The sequence below is a fragment of the Oncorhynchus keta genome, chromosome 19, assembly GCF_023373465.1.
Source record: "Oncorhynchus keta strain PuntledgeMale-10-30-2019 chromosome 19, Oket_V2, whole genome shotgun sequence".
NCBI lineage: Eukaryota > Metazoa > Chordata > Actinopteri > Salmoniformes > Salmonidae > Oncorhynchus > Oncorhynchus keta.
In genome coordinates, this window is record NC_068439.1 from 29,968,707 (window position 1) to 29,989,099 (window position 20,393).

At 42.4% G+C, this 20,393-nt stretch overlaps 1 protein-coding gene across 2 annotated transcripts; it reads left to right on the top strand.

Annotated features, from left to right (window-relative positions):
• The first annotated feature begins 9,142 nt into the window (after positions 1-9,142).
• On the top strand, positions 9,143-18,417 carry LOC118377049 (membrane progestin receptor alpha-B-like). Of its 2 annotated transcripts, none has more exons than XM_035763872.2 (3): positions 9,143-10,182; positions 13,928-14,181; positions 14,301-18,417. In XM_035763872.2, exons 2-3 carry the CDS (start codon positions 13,994-13,996, stop codon positions 15,217-15,219), a joined length of 1,107 nt encoding a protein of 368 aa, XP_035619765.1. In that variant the 5' UTR covers positions 9,143-10,182; positions 13,928-13,993; the 3' UTR covers positions 15,220-18,417. The 2 variants fall into 2 exon arrangements, with proteins under 2 accessions (XP_035619765.1, XP_035619766.1); XM_035763873.2 differs by having other exon boundaries at positions 9,143-10,130.
• The last annotated feature ends 1,976 nt before the right edge of the window (positions 18,418-20,393 follow it).

Here is a 20,393-nt window from a genome sequence, read left to right on the forward strand (position 1 = left end):
TGTCTTTCACAATGCAAGGCTCACAATAGTTTTCAATATGATTCTCTTCTCATTCGTTTAAATACATTTGACCATCATTTAATCCAACTGTGTTTAATTCACTTAACCATTTGGTAAACCTATAGATTTTAAACTGGTTTGTCTACTATATATGGAATTTGAACTACATAAATAAAATGTGTGTTTGCCATTTATAAACATCTAAAGTCCATGTAGGACACATGATTACCATACATAATGACTACTTGTTACTGCTAATTGATTTCACAAAGTGGTCACCACAATTGGTCACCATATAAAAGGGTGTGTGTGAACACTTGCAATTTATTTCAACATGGAGCAGGATAGACAGGAAGGGAGAGGAAGAAATGAAAGAGCTTGTGGACAAGAGGCCCATCAGAGAGGTGGGCATCAGAGAGAGGGAGGTAGACGGCAGGGAACTGTTGTGTCTAATGAAGTCCGGGCCACTGTCGTTGCCCATGTGGTAAGTTCACCCTAATCTGAAAAGATCAACTGTCAATTCCATCATGAGAACATTTCGCCAAGAAAACCGGTAAGTCTGCAGGATATGGGCCTCCCAAGTGGCGCAGTGGTCTAAGGCACTGCATCGCGACCAGAAGACTCATAAGGCGGCAAACAATTGGCATGGCATCGTCCGGGTTAGGGGAGGGTTTGGCCGGCCTTGATTTCCTTGTCCCATCACGTTTTTGTGACTCCTTGTGGTGGACCGGGCACCTGTAAGCTGACTTTAGTCGCCTCCGGCCTCCTGGGTGGCGCAGTGGTTAAGGGCGCTGTACTGCAGTTGCAGTTGTAATAGTGTGTTAAATGTGGAAGTGTGTTCGTATTATAAATTGTATTTTAGTGTTTAAGGACTCTTGGAATATTAGTCCAAATGGGGACTAAAAGAGATCCAAATCAAATCAGGCCCTAATCTATGGATTTCGCATGACTGGGAATACAGATATGCGATCTGTTGGTCACAGATACCTTTAAAAAAAAGTAGGGGCGTGGATCAGAAAACCAGTCAGTTCCTAGTGTGACCACCATTTGCCTCATGCAGCGTGACACATCTCCTTTGCATAGAGTTGATCAGGTTGTTGATTGTGGCCTCGTCATGGTACCTCTATGCATTCAAATTGCCAACGATAAAATGCAATCGTGTTTGTTGTACGTAGCTTATGCCTACCCAGTGGCGGATTTAGGTATGGGCGACATGGGCAGCCGCCCAGGGCGGCATCTTGCCCTGGGCAGCACAGGGCGCCCGCACAAACAAATTCAAAATGGTGACATTTGCGCGATCGGTTTTCTATCGCTCATTTGCACGTCACGTCGATGATATCATGTCACCGTGTGGGACTGTGGGTCAGTTAACCTTGTCTGAGTGGGCGCCCTGATTCTAGTTTGTGAGCTAGGCAGGCTACTGCCTGGGAAGGTCTCCCACTCAGAAGTACAAGATGGGGCGGGGGTAGGTTGACCTCAGGTCTCCCCACTGGAAGCTCGGGGTATGGGGAGTGGGGGAATCTATCAAATAGCGCACCTCGAACTTTGTACAGTACTAATGCAATTAGTAAAATAAGTCACACTACGAAATGTTACCAAATAAACCACAATAAATTCATAATACTGTGAATATATAGTTTCACAGACATACTGTTGCATGTTTTTCTGGTTTGTGTGAAATTGTTCAGAATAATATAAAACCAGTCAGCACAGCACCAAGGTGAATTGGTTTAGTCTTGATTCTTGGTTGACAGTGTTGGTGGATGGGTAATGTATTGATGCTCGAGTGCCAAATCAACACATTTGTTTCTATTTGTCTTTGTTACTTCTGTTTGATATGAGTCTTACTTTAGTATATATTTTTATATGGTTTAAATGTTCGGATTATTTATTCGTTGTTGTTCCAAATGTCTGAATAAAAATTACAGTTAGTTCAGAATGGTGCTTTTTTTGTGGGTGGGTGGGGGGGGGGGCTGCCTATACCATAATCCCACCGCCACCATTGGGCACTCTGTTCACAAGGTTGACACCAGCAAAACACTCAGTCACACAAGGCCATACACACTGTCTGCCATCTGCCCAGTGGAGTTGAAACTGGGATACATCCATGAAGATTGCACTTCTCCAGCGTGCCAGTGGCCATTGAAGGTGAGCATTTACCCACTGAAGTTGATTACGACGCCGAACTGCAGTCAGGTCAAGACCCTGGTGAGGACGACGAGCACACAGATTAGCTTCCCTAAAATGGTTCCTGTTTGTGCCGAAAATCTTTGGTTGTGCAAACCCACAGTTTCATCACCTATCCGAGTGGCTGGTCTCAGACAATCATGCAGGTGAAAAAGCTGGATGTGGAGGTCCTAGGTTGGCGTGGTTACAAGTGGTCTGCAGTTGGGAGGCTGGTTGGACGTAAGGGCTGAATTCTCTAAAACGACATTAGAGGTGGTTTATGGTAGGGAAATGAACATTGAATTCTCTGGCAACAGCTCTAGTGGACATTCCTGCAGTCAGCATGCCAATTGGCCGCTGACTAAACTGTACATTTTAGAGTTGCCTTTTATTGTCCCCAGCACAACGTGCACCTGTGTAATGATCATGCTGTTTAATCAGCTTCTTGATATGCCACACCAGTGGATGGATTACCTTGGCAAAGGTGAAATGCTCAAAACAACATTTGAGAGAAATAAGCTTTTTGTGCATATGGAACATTTCTGGGATCTTTGATTTCAGCTCATGAAACATGGGACCAACACTTAACATGTTATACTTTGTTCAGTCTATTTATTTCCAAACGTTTTTCCTTTTTGATTTAAATTCAAAACACTTCCTGAATTGACTGCCTTCAATTCGAATTGACCCCAGCACTGATTTCTAAGTATTAGTTCTTCAGTAGTAAAATAGTTTGGAAAGGAATACCACCCACTAGGTTTTTTCAGATAATGATGACGGTGTTATTCCTGCCGTCAGTCTCAATTGAGCATCTTCCAACCTCTCCTCCTCATCTTCCTATTCACACTAAACACTCCAGTTATTTTCTTCCTGGAAGTCAATTGAGCATCCTCCAACCTCTCCTCCTCATCTTCCTATTCACACTAAACACTCCAGTTATTTTCTTCCTGGAAGTCAATTGAGCATCCTCCAACCTCTCCTCCTCATCTTCCTATTCACATTAACACTCCAGTTATTTTCTTCCTGGAAGTCACTTTAGTTTGACACTTCAAGGTTTGCCAAGGTTAGAGTCAAGCGATGATTGCTGTATTATCTATGGCACTATGTATGTCTACCACACTTTAAACCAACCTCCTCATATCACTGGTTGTCCCCTATACTGTTTGTCAATGATTTATCCTGTACTGGTATTTTGGCCCCTATATGTCAATGTATCCTATTTGTCCTATTATGCTCATTACATGTTGCATTTATATTTTTGTTCAGTATAATTTCTTACATTTGATTACAGACAGTACACCTATCCTATGTTACAATTATATCTGAAAAAATATATATTTTTTTACATGAATGATTGTAGAGGATGTCATTGATCACACCTTTGATAACATACAGTGAGGGGGATCCCTGGATGATTTTTTATTTACAATTTTACCCCCTTTTCTATCCCCAATTTTGTGGTATCCAATTATTAGAAATTACTATCTTGTCTCATCGCTACAACTCCCGTATGGGCTCGGGAGAGACGAAGGTCGAAAGCCATGTGTCCTCCGAAACACAACCCAACCAAGCCGCACTGCTTCTTAACACAGCGCGCATCCAACCTGGAAGCCAGCCACACCAATGTGTCGGAGGAAACACTGTGTACCTGGCGACCTTGGTTAGCGTGCGCTGAGCCCAGCCCGCCACAGGAGATGCTGGTGCGCGATGAGACAAGGATATCCCTACCGGCCAAACCCTCCCTAACCCGGACGGCACTAGGCCAATTGTGCATCGCCCCACGGACCTCCCGGCGCGAACCCAGAGTCTCTGGTGGCACAGCTAGCGCTGCGATGCAGTGCCCTAGACCACTGCGCCACCCGGGAGGCCCTATCCCTCGCTGATTTTGTACGTTTGCCCACTGACAAAGAAATGATCCGTCTATAATTTTAATGGTAGGTTTATTTGAACAGTGAGAGACAGAATAACAACAACAAAATCCAGAGAAATGCATGTAAAAAAATACATAAATTGATTTGCATTTTAATGACGGAAATTTTTTGACCCCTCTTGGTGGCAAAACCCTTGTTGGCAATCACAGAGGTCAGACGTTTCTTGTAGTTGGCCACCAGGTTTGCACACATCTCAGGGGGGATTTTGTCCCACTTCTCTTTGCAGATCTTCTCCAAGTCATGAAGGTTTCGAGGCTGACGTTTGGCAACTCAAACCTTCAGCTCCCTCCACAGATTGTCTATGTGATTAAGGTCTGGAGACTGTCTAGGCCATTCCAGGTCCATAATGTTTCCACCTCCATGTTTGAAGGTGGGGATGGTGTTCTTGGGGTCATAGGCAGCATTCCTCCTCCTCCAAACACAGCGAGATGAGTTGATGCCAAAGAGCTCCATTTTGGTCTCATCTGACCACAACACTTTCACCCAGTTGTCCTCTGAATCATTCAGATGTTCATTGGAAAACTTCAGACGGACCTGTATATGTGCTTTCTTGAGCAGGGGGACCTTGCGGGCGCTGCAGGATTTCAGTCCTTCACGGCGTAGTGTGTTACCAATTGTTTTCTTGGTGACTATGTTCCCAGCTGCCTTGAGATCATTGACAAGATCCTCCCGTGTAGTTCTGGGCTGATTCCTCACCATTCTCATGATTATTGCAACTCTACAAGGTGAGATCTTGCATGGAGCCCCAGGCCGAGGGAGATTGACCATTCTTTTGTGTTTCTTCCATTTGCGAATAATTGCACCAACTGTTGTCACCTTCTCACCAAGCTGCTTGGCGATGGTCTTGTAGCCAATTCCAGCCTTGTGTATGTCTACAATCTTGTCCCTGACATCCTTGGAGAGCTCTTTGGTCTTGGCCATGGTGGAGTGTTTGGAATCTGATTGATTGATTGCTTCTGTGGACAGGTGTCTTTTATAGGAGCACTACCTTTAAGAGTGTGCTCCTAATCTCAGCTCGTTACCTGTATAAAAGACACCTGGGAGCCAGAAATCTTTCTGAGAGGGGATAAAATACTTATTTCCCTCATTAAAATGCAAATCAATTTATAAAATTTATGACATGCGTTTCTCTGGATTTTTGTTGTTGTTATTCTGTCTCTCACTGTTCAAATAAACCACCATTAAAATTATAGACTGATCATTTCTTTGTCAGTGGGCAAACATACAAAATCAGCAGGGGATCAAATACTTTTTTCCCTCACTGTATTGAATAGATATTATGGAATTGATAGATTCTCTGTCAATTTTGTTGGGTAGAGTGTATAGCCTAAAGTGAATACTGTAATGTACTGTAATTTACAGTACTGTAGCATATTACTTTCAGCACTCCTAAAGGTGATTTGAAACATGTGTCTTGCATTGTTTGCTTTTGAATTAACTGGTAGTTTAAATGAATACATTGAAAACATAACATTATGTTATGTTTTGGTGATTAAACTAATGTTCTCATTACATTTCACAATAAAACCATTTTTAATCAATGGTTGTGTTGTGAGAGATGTTTGCAATCCAAATGCAAAATGACAGGGTTTGAATGAAAGACTGGCTGCGTTACAAGTGTGACCAGTTTCGAGTTTTGTACTAAGAGTTGCGATAATGTACCACATACTTCTGAAAAGAGTACCAAAGAAAACTGTAATACACTGAAGAGAAAGAGAGAAATAAAAAGAAGGCTGAGGGATGTATTTTAAGATAATAGCTAACATTCCGCAATATGTGAAACCCTGCAACCAAATCTCATTCAACATCATCATCAATCAGTGTACTGTAGGTATCAGACACCCAACCCCTGTTATCCAACCTCTAGTTTTGTCCACCAGCCGGCACGTGTTGACAATTAACCTGGAGACGAGGTTACCTGGCTGACACCTATAGGCTTCACAATGAAACCACCACTCATATATATCACAACGTGAAATAGGGAAATAGGCAGTACAAAGCAATCCTTAGAGACCACAGTATCCTAATGGTTTTGTCCATGAAAATGTTTATTTCCTTTAGCGATCTGTTAGTGTTTATGCTGCAATTTAAAGGGGTCATATTGTTTAGGTTATAACAGATGGCAGATGTTTTGTGATGATGCTGTCAATACAGACTGGCTCATTGGTTTTCAACATCATCAACAATGAGGAATATTGATTGATAAGGTCCCAAAAGTTTTGTTACAAATGTGTTTGCATGGATGGTCATTTCAGGAAGATTAATGTATAGAGCAATATATTGCAAGGGGACACAGCAAGATTGCCTTGGAAGTGTGTGTTACGGTATAGAAGTAGATCTGAGAAGTAGATGCACAATGGATGGCCGTTACCCTCATTCTAACTCAAACATATTAGCTGACATTGTTGTTATTGATTGATTACCATCCGAAATAAATTGTTGACATGATTTTCAAATATAAGAAATAAGAGGCCAATATATGAAAAAGAAGAAATTAAATAAAAAAAATATATATACATATAAAAAAGACCATTAAAAGGGACCTAATCAAATGGATTGGATAGATCTGATCTATTCCACAAGCTGCTCTATTTCACAACTCACGAGAGCAAAGCACAACCCTACAGAAGATATTGGAGATATTTATAAAAGTTGAGTACATTCTAAACATTTGGATCGTAATGTATATAAAATTATAGAGTCAAAGCTCCATTTTTATCTCACAACCAGGAGAATGAAGAGATACAAATATGTGAGCTCTGCTCGCTAGACATTTCTGCATGTAACCTTCACGGAGTATACAAAACATTATGAACACCTGCTTTTTCCATGACATAAACTGACCAAGTGAAAGCTATAATCCCTTATTGAAGTCAATTAAATCCCCTTCAATGTAGATGAAGGGGAGGCGAAAGGTTAAAGAAGGATATTCAAGCCTTGAGACAGTTTGTGTATGTGTACCATTCATAGCGTGACAAAAGATGTAAGTGTCGTTGAACAGGGTGTTGTAGTAGGTGCCAGGTTTGTGTCAAGAAAAGCAACACTGCTGGGTTTTTCACGCTCAACAGTTTCCTGTGTGCAACAAGAATTAAATCAAATCAATGGTCCACCACCCACAGGACATCCAGCCAAATTGACACATTGGAGTCAACATGGGCCGGGGGGGTGTTCGTAATGTTGTGTACTCAGCGTACATCAATGTGAAAGGAAACAGTGCCACACAGTGGATTTATTTTAAATTATTTCAAATAGTTTGGCAAAAAAATAGCTTTTCTAAGGAAGGGTTTTCCACACCCAGATTAAGCCAACTCCTGGACAAAAAAAAAATCTCAATGGAAAATCTGAATCTGTGAATCCAGCCCTAAAAATTATGTAACCTTAGAATCCGTACGGCAGCCTAGCTTTTGTGTCTGACCAGATGATTCTTTAGGTGTTTCAGATATTTTAACATAATTCTTAAATACAAGGCAGAAAACAACTGAAAAATCCCCAAGCAATTATCTGAACAAGAAAAGCTTGAATGCTGGCTAATGGCGACAGTAACCCACCTGTTGTGCTAGATAAGTGTTTTGGGTATACCTACCTACTTACCCACAGAATTTAGGCTTTACACATCTATGTTTTTACCACTTCGGTGTATTCTCTATACCATGAAGCAAAATACATTATATGACCAAAAGTATGTGGACATCTGCTCATCGAACATCTCATTCCAAAATCACAGGCATTAACATGGAGTTGGTCCCCCCTTTGCTGCTATAACACTCTTCTGGGAAGGCTTTCCACTAGAAGTTGGAACATTGCTGCGGGGACTTGCTTCCATTCAGCCACAAGAGCATTAGTGAGGTCAGGCACTGATGTTGGTCAATTAGGCCTGGCTCGCAGTCGGCATTCCAATTCATCCCAAAGGTGTTTGATAGCGTTGAGGTCAGGTCTCTGTGGAGGCCAGTCAAGTTCGTCCACACCGATCTCAACAAACAATTTCCGTACGGACCTCGCTTTGTGCATGATGGCATTGTCTTGCTGAAACAGGAAAGGACCTTCCCCAAACTGTTGCCACAATGTTGGAAGCACGGAATAATCTAGACTGTCAATGTATGCTGTAGGGTTAGGAAGCGTGATTCATCACTCCAGAGAATGCGTTTCCACTGCTCCAGAGTCGAACGGCGGCAAGCTTTACACCACTCCAGCCGACACATGGCATTGCGCATTGGTGATCTTAGGCGTGTGTGCGGCTGCTCGGCCATGGAAATCCATTTCATGAATCTCCCCATGAACAGTTATTGTGCTGATGTTGCTTCCAGATGCAGTTTGGAACTCGGTAGTGAGTGTTGCGTGCTTCAGCACTAGCCCGTCCATTTCTGTGAGCTTGTGTGACCTACCACTTCGCAGCTGAGCTGTTCCTCTTCATACACGTTTCCACTTCACAATAACAGCACTTACAGTTGACCAGGGCAACTCTAGCAGGGCAGAAATTTGACAAACTGACTTGTTGAAAAGGTGGCATCCTATGACGGTGCCATGTTGAAAGTCACTGAGCTCTTCAGTAAGGCCATTCTATTGCCAATGTTGGTCTTTGGAGATTACATTGTTAGTGTGCTCGATTTTATACACCTGTTAGCAACGGGTGTGGCTGAAATAGCCAAATCCACTAATTTGAATGGGTGTCTACATATTTTTGTATATATAGTGTAGTACACCCAGAGAACCCTAGGGTAACACTCAACCAAATTCTAAGAACGAGCTTGGAGCTGCCAAGAACACCCCCTTTATCTTTTTTTTATATAGTTCAAAAATAGCTAAAGTGGGTCTTTCAGCAGCAGAGAAATGTCCCCACACATCTTTTGGGGAACAACCCCATGAGTAGGGCACTGCCAATGAGGTACTGCCCAAATTGGTAATGTCAACATATTACATAATTGTCTGCACCATTTGAAGGGAGCTTCCAAGCTACAAAGTAGACCTTTGTTGATTATCTGAAGCAGTTCATTCTTAGTTTGTTTTGTACATTGTATATGCTCTGGCAAACATCCATGGTATGGTTTCCAATCAGGTTAAATATGCAGGCAATACTGAGTTACCGAACTGCAGACACAAATAGGATAGGGCAGTTTTTAAAAACCTGATTGTGTAGCCCACTTCAAATGCTTCTGCTGATAATACAGAATATTACATATTTGAAATGAAAGGCACCAAGACCCATAGACATATAACCCCTCAAACATTTGAATAGTGCTGTCAGTGCTATGCCATTGACATTGCTTCTCCTCGTTTGAAACAGGTTAAACACACAGGCAGGAAAGTTTTCATTCCATGATACCACGTTCTGGACACATCCATGCGAAAGAATGTCCCTGATGAGCCCATGTTCTGGAGTTTTTGTTGTTGTAATTTGCGGCGTTTTATACCATTGGGACTTAAATGATATTTTACATTTAGACTCCACGTAGAAGCTATACAGCAGGCTAAAATCTAGGCCACTTCGTTTTTGATGTATTTCAACTGGAGTTCTCATTTTTTCTTTTTCCGGCTGAAGAGGGTGTGGTTTTTCAGAAAGTAATTTCGTCAGTATTTTGTACCTCGGTATTCTTCTCTCGAAACCAACAGGTTATAGGCTACTACTGTGTTAACCTATTGAAACAATTTCACCAGCATGTGAAACAGAGAGCAATCTAAACTTGACTAGAAACAGTTACATGGTGACTCTTCTGAAAGGCATGACGGACATTTCGCAGTCAATCAGACGTCCAACCCAAAGTTTCCCGTAGCCAAGATAAATACCATATTTCTTCTCTGTCCTCTGCTGCTAACCACCGCCTACTTACTTGCCATTGGACAACTCCTGTTCATATTTTACACACATCTGTTGCATTCCAGTATATGAGTGGATGACACCGGTCGGGGAGGCGTGACGACCGATGACTGTCGGAGGGCACAGGGACCGAGACAGTCGCACGATCATCACATCTTGAAGGTGAAAGAACCTGCCGACTGTCCTGAGTCTCCAGGAGCCGTCTGGTGTAGTCTAATAAAGTAGGTCTACAGCAGCAGCAGCAGCTTTGAAGAGGAAGAACCACATGCATTGGTATTTCCTCCCTCTTGTCTTGCGCAATATTTTCTAACTTTTTACTTCTCAGGTTAAACAATGTACGCAAGAAAGAGCACAACTTATTTTAGTGTAGCCTATACCAAATGAAACTGAATGTATGTCAACGTTCCCTCATTTTTTGGGCCACTGAGCAAATTTTAGGTCAGCTGAGCGCAAACCTGAACGTTGTGAAAATTCTGTGCAGCTTCCAGCACGCGTTTACTGTGAACACTGGGCGTACCTGCTTCAAGTTACAGTTTTAACAGTGGCCAAGTAGTCTTCTGCGGTTATTTGATCACGATGTAGTGGCCTACTGTCAAAAACAATGGAGAAAATGCATCCCATAACATTTTAACATGGAAATAGCTGTTCTATCATTCAACCTACAGTAGCAGCCAATGTGTGGTGTTCAATGTAGGCCTACATTCCATGCTACTTGTGAAAAAAACATGCAGGGCTTGACATTAACCGGTTTATCCACTTGTCCTTCAGACAAGGAGGTGACTGAAAATGTTGTGGTGTTTGATGCAAGAAACCACTTTACAAAATAAAATGCATTATAATTCCCATACCATTATTAGATAGAATCAGACAAATTATGCTATGCTCTACCTATTGGCTACTTAGGTTATTAAAGCCTGTCTCAAAATACAACACTGCCCCTTTGAGACCCAAACAACTCTTTACCTGACTACTGCAGCTCTGATTGGCTATGCCGCACCTGTCTGTGTAGAGTATGGGCTGAGTTGTGCACAATAGAATCCTACTCCTATGCCTACAACAAAATATCTTGCTTGGTTCGTTTTGTTTCGGTATGTTGCATTGAAATGGCTAATATTGCTTTGATTCGATCACTATTGCCACAGTAAAGGGAAACATTTATGCTGAAGAGAGATGCTGAAGGGAGAGATGTATACTGTAGGTTTATGTGAGGTCTTGAGTTAGTTATTATTGGGTGTCAACCAGTTGCTGTCAGTGACGTTTAAGATGAGGGCGGATGAGCATTCTTTTTTTGAGCATTGCCTTATTTCTATTACAGCATATTGGATGACTTTCATTAATATTCCATTCACCCAGCTCAATGTAATATCAATATGTTTAGGCTACTACATGATATTAGAATTTTCCCTATACCCATCATGAGGTTGCTACAACCTAGCCTATGAATGAAAGTTTACAACAAACAAATTTGAGTAATCAAGGTGACAGACAGGGATTACATTCAATACCGCCTTGCACACTCTTGCTTGCATCTAGCTGATGTAGGGAGTAATCATTAGTCCAACAGTTGCAAACAAGAATTTCCATTGTACAAATTCTTGAATTAGTTAACTTTTTACCCCTTTTTCTCCCCAATTTCGTGATATCCAATTGGAAGTTACAGTCTTGTCCCATTTCTGCCATTCCTGACTCGGCAGAGGCGAAGGTCGAGTGCCACGTGTCCTGAGAAGCACGAACCTGCCAAGCCGCACTGCTTTTTGACCCACTGCTTGCTTAACCCGGAAACCAGCCGCATCAATGTCTTGCAGGAAACACTGTACCACTAGCGGCCGAAGTCAGCGTGCATACGCCCGGCCCACCACAAGGAGTCGCTAGAGCACGATGGGACAAGGACATCCTGGCCGGACAAACCTTCCCCTTACCCAGACAACGCGGGGACAATTGTGTGCCGCCTCATGGTTCTCCCAGTCACGGACGGCTGCGACACAACCTAGGATCAAACTCTGGTCTGTAGTGATGCCTCCAGCATTGCGATGCAGAGCCTTAGACCGCTGCACCACTCGAGAGGAACATTTCTGTAATTTTATCCCCATTTTGTTCCGCTTTCTTCCGTTTTAATAAACGTTGTTCAACAGAATCGGCGGAATGAATATATCCCTGATCACACGCAAACGCAGTTCACTATCATAGCAGCTGCATACAAACAGCATGAGCATTTTGTTTGTTGCATTATTCCTTCTCTCATCTTCATGCTCTCCTCCTCTCACTTTGTCCCTTCGCTTGTGGACTTCAGTGCACAACATCAGCTGTCTGTAAACAGGTGAAAAACTTTTCAAGCCAAACCATTTCATAACTGCTACACACAGCCTAAGTCATTGTCACCATATTAGTTAATCAACCTAGCTACTAGAACTAATGCATTAGTAAACCTGCTACAATCATGCAGTAGAGTGTACAGTCAGCAATCAGTTTTGCAGTTACACCGGCTGGCCCCGGTGGCAATAAATTAATAAAACCAAAAGCTTACCATTACTTGGAAGAGGTCCCGTTTTGGATCGCCATAGCCAGCTAGCTAACATAGCATCCCTCTCTGTTTGAGCTGGGTGTTTGAATAGGCTAAACAACCAGCTGCATTCGCTAGCTAAGTGAAAGTGAAAAAATACATCTCTCTCTCTCTTGCTTCTCCTTAATTGTTTTATTTAAACAAATATTAAAAACTGTTCCAATATTGTCTTTCTCTCTCTTTGAGTCAACAACTCACCACATTGTATGCAGTGCTAGTTAGCTAGCTGTAGCTTATGCTTTCAGTAATATATTCATTCACTGATCCTTTAATTGGGTGAACAACATGCCAGTTCATGCTGCAAGAGCTCTAAGTTGGAGGACGTCCTCTGGAAGTTGTCATAACTACTTTGTAAGTCTATGGAAGGGGGTGAGAACCATGAGCCGCCTAGGTTTTGTATTGAAGTCAATGTATCTAGAGGAGGACAGATGCTAGCTGTCCTCCGGCTACACCATGGTGCTACCCTACAGAGTGCTGCTGAGGCTATTGTAGGCCTTCATTGCAAAACTGTGTTTTTAATAAATGATTTGGCGACGTGAATATATTTAGTATAGTTTAATCTAAATATGATAACTTTTTTTAATGTTTCACTTTTTATTTATATGAAATTCACTGAGGAGGAGGGTCCTTCCTCTGAGGAGCCTCCACGGGTGTCAACAATATTTTTCATCCACGGGTGCCACAGTGTAAATCCCTCAGTCTCATAAGCCATAGGCAAATACTTGACAGGGTTGGAAATAGGTGTTGATTAAATTATATTACTTGACTGCATATGCCTTGTTATCATGTCATCCTTTTTTAAGGATCCCGTTTTTGAAAGTGTTGCAACTAAGTTGCTGTTCATAAGCAACTCTGTTTTATCAGATATGGGCATGTGGCCAATATCTACTAAAAAAAGTTGAAGTTACTGTGTAAACATGTCTGATAGTGCTTTGTGGTTGGATGACATACATATGCTGTATGCTTCTGAAAATACATTCTTTCACCAGTTCAGGAAATTAAAACTTGATTTCTTGATTAAAAACAGATTTGCGTGTTTAGTTGGTACGCTCCCATGACATTTTACGTTCTAGTCATCTAGCAGACGGTCTTATCCAGAATGATTTGCTTGAGCAATTAAAGTTCAGTTTATACATCGCACAGCTCAGGAAGATCTCTGCCCTCTGTTCATCTTCAAGGTTGAAGAGTTCATGTTGTTCTTCCCCCAAATGCTTATTGTCTTGCTGATTGTTTCCATTTTTTCATTTCGTGTTGGCATACAGACACAGGTGCACATAATTGCACCTAATTTAACTTTTTTTTTACCTGTGTGTCAGTTATGTTTGCCAATAGTTTTACTTGCGCTGCAGTTTTCAAATAAATGGTCATTTTGAACCTTTTTTTGTTCTTAGTTATTGTTTTTAAGCCTTTTAAGTGTCAGCATGTCTTTCTAATGGTGTTACCCTCCTTCTCTTTCAGTTGCCAGTCTCCTGAAGCTGTCCAGTCAGCAACAACAACAGTCCCCCCCCCGTCAAACTCTCCCTCATGGCAACGATCGCTATGGAGCGGATTGGGCGTCTGTTCATCAACCTCCAGCAGGTAAGGGCGTTGCCCCAGATGCTGACAGAGGCCGCCCCCTCCATGCCAGGCACGCTACGGGACACCGAAGTTCCCGGATTCTTCAGAGAGCGCTACATCCACGCTGGCTACCGACCGCTCCACCAGGGCTGGAGGTATTGTAACATATACTACTTTACCCATAATGCTATGTACATCATATCCGGTTTTATCATAGTAAAGACGTCTCTTAAAGAAGCGAACATAATGTTGTCCCGTCTCCTGATCAATACAGGTACTACTTCCTGTCGCTGTTCCAGCGTCACAACGAGACCATCAACGTGTGGACCCACCTGCTAGGGTCTCTCCTGGTCCTGGTCAAGTTCCTACAGCTAGCTGAGACGGTGGACTTCATTGATGACGCCCACGCCTGGCCCCTCCTCATTCTCCTGCTGTCCTCCCTGGCCTACATGGCCTGCAGCACTGTAGCCCACCTCCTGGCTGCCAAATCAGAGTTCTACCACTACTGCTTCTTCTTCCTGGATTATGTAGGAGTGGCTCAGTATCAGTACGGCAGCGCCGTGGCTCACTTCTACTATGCTGTGGAACCAAACTACCACCAGTGGGTCTCTCCAGTCTTCATGCCCACTGCCACCTTCCTTTGCTGCCTGTCCTGCCTGGGCTGCTGCTATGGGAAGTATCGCAACTACAGCCTGCGTGTCTGGGTCCGGAAGGTGGGCCAGGTGATTCCCTCGGCTATGGCCTATGCCTGGGATACTAGTCCGGTGTTCCACCGCCTCCTCCAGTCCCTCTGGACCACGTCGCACAGTGATGACATTGCTGCCCCCGCCAGTGGCATAGTCGTTGACCCGGCTATATCCTTCCATGGGAGCCAGGTAGCCTTCTTCCTGTCCAGTGCGTTCTTCTTCACCAACCCCCTCCCAGAGCGTCTGTTCCCAGGCCACTGTGACTTCCTGGGGCAGGGCCACCAGCTGTTCCACGTCTTCCTGGTTATCTGTACTCTCTGTCAGATCCAGGCCTCTCACCTGGACTACTTGGGCCGACGGCCACTCTACACACAGCTACACAGAGAGGGAGCATCCACTGTCTATCTGGTGCAGTATGGAGCCACGCTGGTGGCCTGTGTCTGCATTGCAGTCTTCATTGCAAGGAAAGCAAAACGGTTGCTTAACTGCAGAGACAAGTCCAAATGAACTGGGTAGGTCACTGTGTAGGAGACATACAATCACTTCCCTGTGGGCAAAACTGGTTGAAATGAGTTGACGTTATTACAGCCAAAAACTTATGCCCAGTTTTGCCCGCTGGGTTGGTACCAAAGTGATCAATGTGGCCTTGTTCGACTCGACACGAACTGCCTTCCTTAGCCTGCTCGAGTTTGCTTCTATAATATAATGTTTCTCTACAGCACCGGTGTCCTTGACGATGACAGAAGTATTGTCTAATCATGTCTCAATGATTTTGTTACATTTGTGCTAGTTTTGTTCCATTATGTTTTTTTTTACAACAACGTATGTCTAACTACTGCCAAGAAACATTGTGATATGAGTCCTTGTCAGCACTCAAACAATGAAATGAATTGATCTTAAAGGGATAGTTTATTCACTTTCAAAGTAGGATTATGTTGGAAAAGGAAGCATACTGTGTAGTGGGTGTGGTTCTGAATATCAACAATACTGCTAACTATGCTTTTTATAGGAGTTTCACATTTTAATGCCAGGCCGATCAATCTATCCACGTCTAGAGCACTTTTATAGGCAGACAAATTGACTTACCCACATTGCACTTTTTCACTGATGAGAGTATAAACTGAGTATTTCTCATGTGGGGTCACAAATTAAGGCTGTACTGGACCAATTGCTGAGAAAGTGTATTAATGAATCCGTCAATGTAAACCTTCTGTAAGATTAGACATGCATGTACAGTGGCAAGAAAAGTAGGTGAACCCTTTGGAATTACCTGGATTTCAATTTGATCTTCTAAGTCACAACAATAGACAAACACAGTCTGGGTAAACTAACACACAAATGATTGTATTTTTCTTGTCTATATTGAACACATAATTTAAACATTGAGTGTAGGTTGGAAAAAGTATGTTAATCCCTAGGCTAATGACTTCTCCAAAAGCTAATTGGAGTCAGGAGTCAGCTAACCTGGAGTCCAATCAATGAGATGAGATTGGAGATGTTGGTTAGAGCTGCCTAGCCCTATTAATTTTTTTTTTAAACTCACAATTTGAGTTTGCTGTTCATAAGAACCATTGCCTTATGTGAACCATGCCTTGTTACCAATGTATCTTTAAAAGCCTTGATGTTCATCAGTCCACAGTAAGACAAATTGTCTATAAATGGAGAAGGTTCAACACTGTTGCTACTCTCCCTAGGAGTGGACGTTAAGAATCCTAGAGTGTAAGCTGAAGAATTACAGAAATCTCTGGAACACTCTAACATCTCTGTTAGCGAGTCTATGATACATAAAACACTAAACAAGAATGGTGTTCATGGGAGGACACCATGGAAGAAGCCACTGCTGTCCAAAAATAACATTTGCAAACTGGATTTTCCACAACGCTACTGGCAAAATATTCTGTGGACAGAAAGTTGAGTTGTTTGCAAGGAACACACGACACTATGTGTGGAGAAAAAAAGGGCACAGCTCACCAACATCAACCTCGTCCCAACTGTAATGTATGGTGGAGGGAGCATCATGGTTTGGGGCTGCTTTGCTGCCTCAGGACCTGGGCAGCTTGCTATCATTTACGGGAAAACGATTTTGTTTTTGCAGGAGAATGTAAGGCTATCTGCCAATTGAAGCTCAACAGAAGTTGGGTGATGCAACAGGACAACGAAGAAAATACGCCTTCTGGAGTGGCCTAGTCAGAGTCCTGACCTCAACCCAATTGAGATGCTGAGGCATGACCTCAGGAGAGCGGTTCACACCAGACATCCCAAGAATATTGCTGAACTGAAACAGTTTTGTAAAGAGGAATGGTCCAAAATTCCTCCTGACCATTGTGCAGGTCTGATCCGCCACTACAGAAAACGTTCAGTTGAGGTTATTTCTGCCAAAGGATGGTCAACCAGTTAATAAATCCAAGGGATCACATACTTTTTTCCACCCTGCATTGTGAATGTTTACACGGTGTGTTCAATAAAGACATGAAAACGTATAATTGTTTGTGTGTTATTAGTTTAAACAGACGGTCTATTGTTGTGACTTAGATGAAGATCAGATAAAACTTGACAGATTTTATGCAGAAATCCAGGTAATTCCGAAGGGTTCACATACTTTTCTTGCCACTATACACACAGTATATTTTTATAGTAAACACCTTGTGTAGTCACTGTATTATGTCAACATGCTCTTGTTGTGCCTTGAGAGTATTTATCTTTTACATAACGGGAGATGACGAATCCTATCACTAGCCTGGTCCCAGATCTGTTTGTGCTGTCTTGCCAACTCTTATTGTCATAGCGCAAACCAATCTGGATCCGGGCTAGATCTATCACTGAACAAAGCGAATTAGAATGTAAACTTTTATAGTCTTTTCTATAATGGGGGGGAGGGTGAATCTCACGGCTTTTTTTTCTTTGTGTATTTGTCACTTTGCTGTAACAGTTGTTTTTACTTGCTCACTTTAGTCCTAGAATATATTTGCTTAGTTAGTTATTCTCTGGTCTGGAAAGGTCCTGACCTTGTGTTGACTGAGTTTTGAAAGCTACTGTGTCATATTGAACATTTTCAATTGACATGGTGTCAAATGATGTATGTAACGGTCGTGATCGTACAGTAATAGATGACTAGTTTATAATCTGTAAATTGTTGGTGCGTTTTCCCTGGCTTCCCACTGCCGGGACTGGTAAGCTCTCTCTATCTATCTATCTATCTATCTATCTATCTATATCTATATCTATATCTATATATATATATATATATAGTGCTGTGATGCAATGCAATCCGGCTTTGTTAATGTTTACCCTTTGTCCATTACTCTCTGATTTCCAATTGTTTAGAACGCGGCAGAAGTCATGCTGGATTGACAGCATGGTCAATGTATTCAACCTATTCTAGCCCATGGTGTTGAATGTTTATCTTGGAAAAGAGACCTTTAAACCCTGACTTGGACCACACACCCACTCCACTGAATAGCAGGATAGTGATTGCTTTGCAACACTTGCAGTTAGCCACTGCTTCCTTCCAAAACACAACTTGTGTTATGTTTATGGCCGATGAGCACCGATACGTTGTATCTATAATTTATCTTCATAGGATTGAAAAGGATTTGCAAGTAGATTGTTGACGTGATTCATTATGAAGACTGCTTGCTAGCTAAGATTCAGAAAGTATGACGTTGACATGATCAGTCCAATCAAAGATAAAATGAATGACCATGAGCCTTCTTGGATGGGCACTTCTTTTGTAACTTTATGGCAGCACCCAAGGGGTTTGAATTTTTTAACTCTGCCCATAGTTTTTGCGGTGACGTAGTATCCCCATGAGTGACAGAACACTGAGCCAATCACGGCGTAACTAGAGAACATTACCAACCCCTAAGTTCTGTATTTTCCACCACCACAGAAAGCTGAGCTAGGCTTAAACAGCTGCCTTTTGGAGCTGCCTTGCTCAATAAAGCAAAACAAGAGCAGGTATGTATGCAGCTTTATTAACTCAATAATTGTTAGTTTATACATTGTTTGCAAACTGATATGTGGCACATATTAATGCCCCCCAAAATATTTTATATATAAAATGTGTGTACCAGTCAAAGGTTCGGACACACCGACTCATTCAAGGGTTTTTCTTGATTTTTACTATTTTCTATATTGTAGAATAATAGTGTAGACATCAAAACTATTAAATAACACACATGGAATCATGTAGTAACCCCCAAAAAATGTTAAACCAATCAAAATATAATTTATATTTGAGATTTTTCAAAGTAGCCACCCTTTGTCTTGACAGCTTTGCACACTTTTGGCATTCTCTCAACCAGCTTCACCTGGAAGGCTTTTCCAACAGTCTTGAATGAGTTCCCACATATGCTGAGCACTTTGGCTGCTTTTCCTGTACTCTGTGGACCAACTCATCCGAAACCATCTCAATTGGGTTGAGGTTGGGTGATTGCAGAGGCCAGGTCATCTGATGCAGCACTCCATCACTCTCCTTGGTCAAATAGCCCTTACACAGCCTGAAGGTGTGTTGGGTCATTGTCCTGTTGAAAAACAAATGATAGTCCCACTAAGCGCAAACCAGATGGGATGGCGTATCGCTGCAGAATGCTGTGTTAGCCATGCTGGTTAAGTGTGCCTTGAATTCTAAATAAATCAATGTTACCAGCAAAACACTACCACACCTCCTCAATGCTTCACAGTGGGATCCACACATGCGTGTATCATCTGTTCACCTACTCTGCGTCTCACAAAGACCTAGCGTTGGAACCAAAAATCTCAAATTTGGACTCATTAATCCAAAGGACAGATTTCCACCAGTCTAATGTCCATTGCTTGTGATTCTTGACAGTGAAGACGCGACTCTGGGATGCTGGCCTTCTAGGCAGAGTTCCTCTGTCCAGTGTCTGTTCTTTTGACCACCTTAATCTTTTATTTTTATTGGCCAAGATTAAGATGGGCAAAAGAACAGAGGAACTCTGCCTAGAAGGCCAGCATCCCGGAGTCGCCTCTTCACTGTTGATGTTGAGACTGTTTTTTCCCGGGTACTATTTAATGAATCTGCCAGTTGAGGACTTGTGATGTGTCTGTTTCTCAAACTAGACACTAATGCACTTGTCCTCTTGCTCAGATGTGCACCGGGGCCTCCCTCTCCTCTTTATATTCTGGTTAGATTCAGTTTGCGCTTTTCTGTGAAGGGAGCAGTATACAGCGATGTACGAGATCTTCAGTTTCTTGGCAATTTCTCACATGGAATAGCCTTCATTTCTCAGAACAATTATAGACTGATGAGTTTCAGAAGTAAGTTCTTTGTTTCGGGCTATTTTGAGCCTGTAATCAAACCCACAAATGCTGATGCTCCAGATACTCAACTGGTCTAAAGAAGGCCCGTTTTATTGCTTCTTTAAGCAGAACAACAGTTTAACTGTGCTAACATAATTGCAAAACGGTTTTCTAATGATCAATTAGCTTTTTAAAATGATAAACTTGGATTAGCTAACACAACGTGCCATTGGAACACAGGAGTGATATCCTTCCTGTTTGCCCTGTCCGGGGTGTCCTCGGATGGGGCCACAGTGTCTCCTGACCCCTCCTGTCTCAGCCTCCAGTATTTATGCTGCAGTAGTTTATGTGTCGGGGGCTAGGGTCAGTTTGTTATATCTGGAGTACTTCTCCTGTCCTATTCGTGTCCTGTGTGAAAA

Excerpts from the sequence above, each read along its gene's own strand:
- LOC118377049 (XM_035763872.2), top strand. The coding sequence starts at position 13,994 with ATGGCAACGATCGCTATGGAGCGGATTGGGCGTCTGTTCATCAACCTC. Across the intron at positions 14,182-14,300 it reads CCGCTCCACCAGGGCTGGAG|GTACTACTTCCTGTCGCTGT; the intron begins GTATTGTAACAT and ends TGATCAATACAG.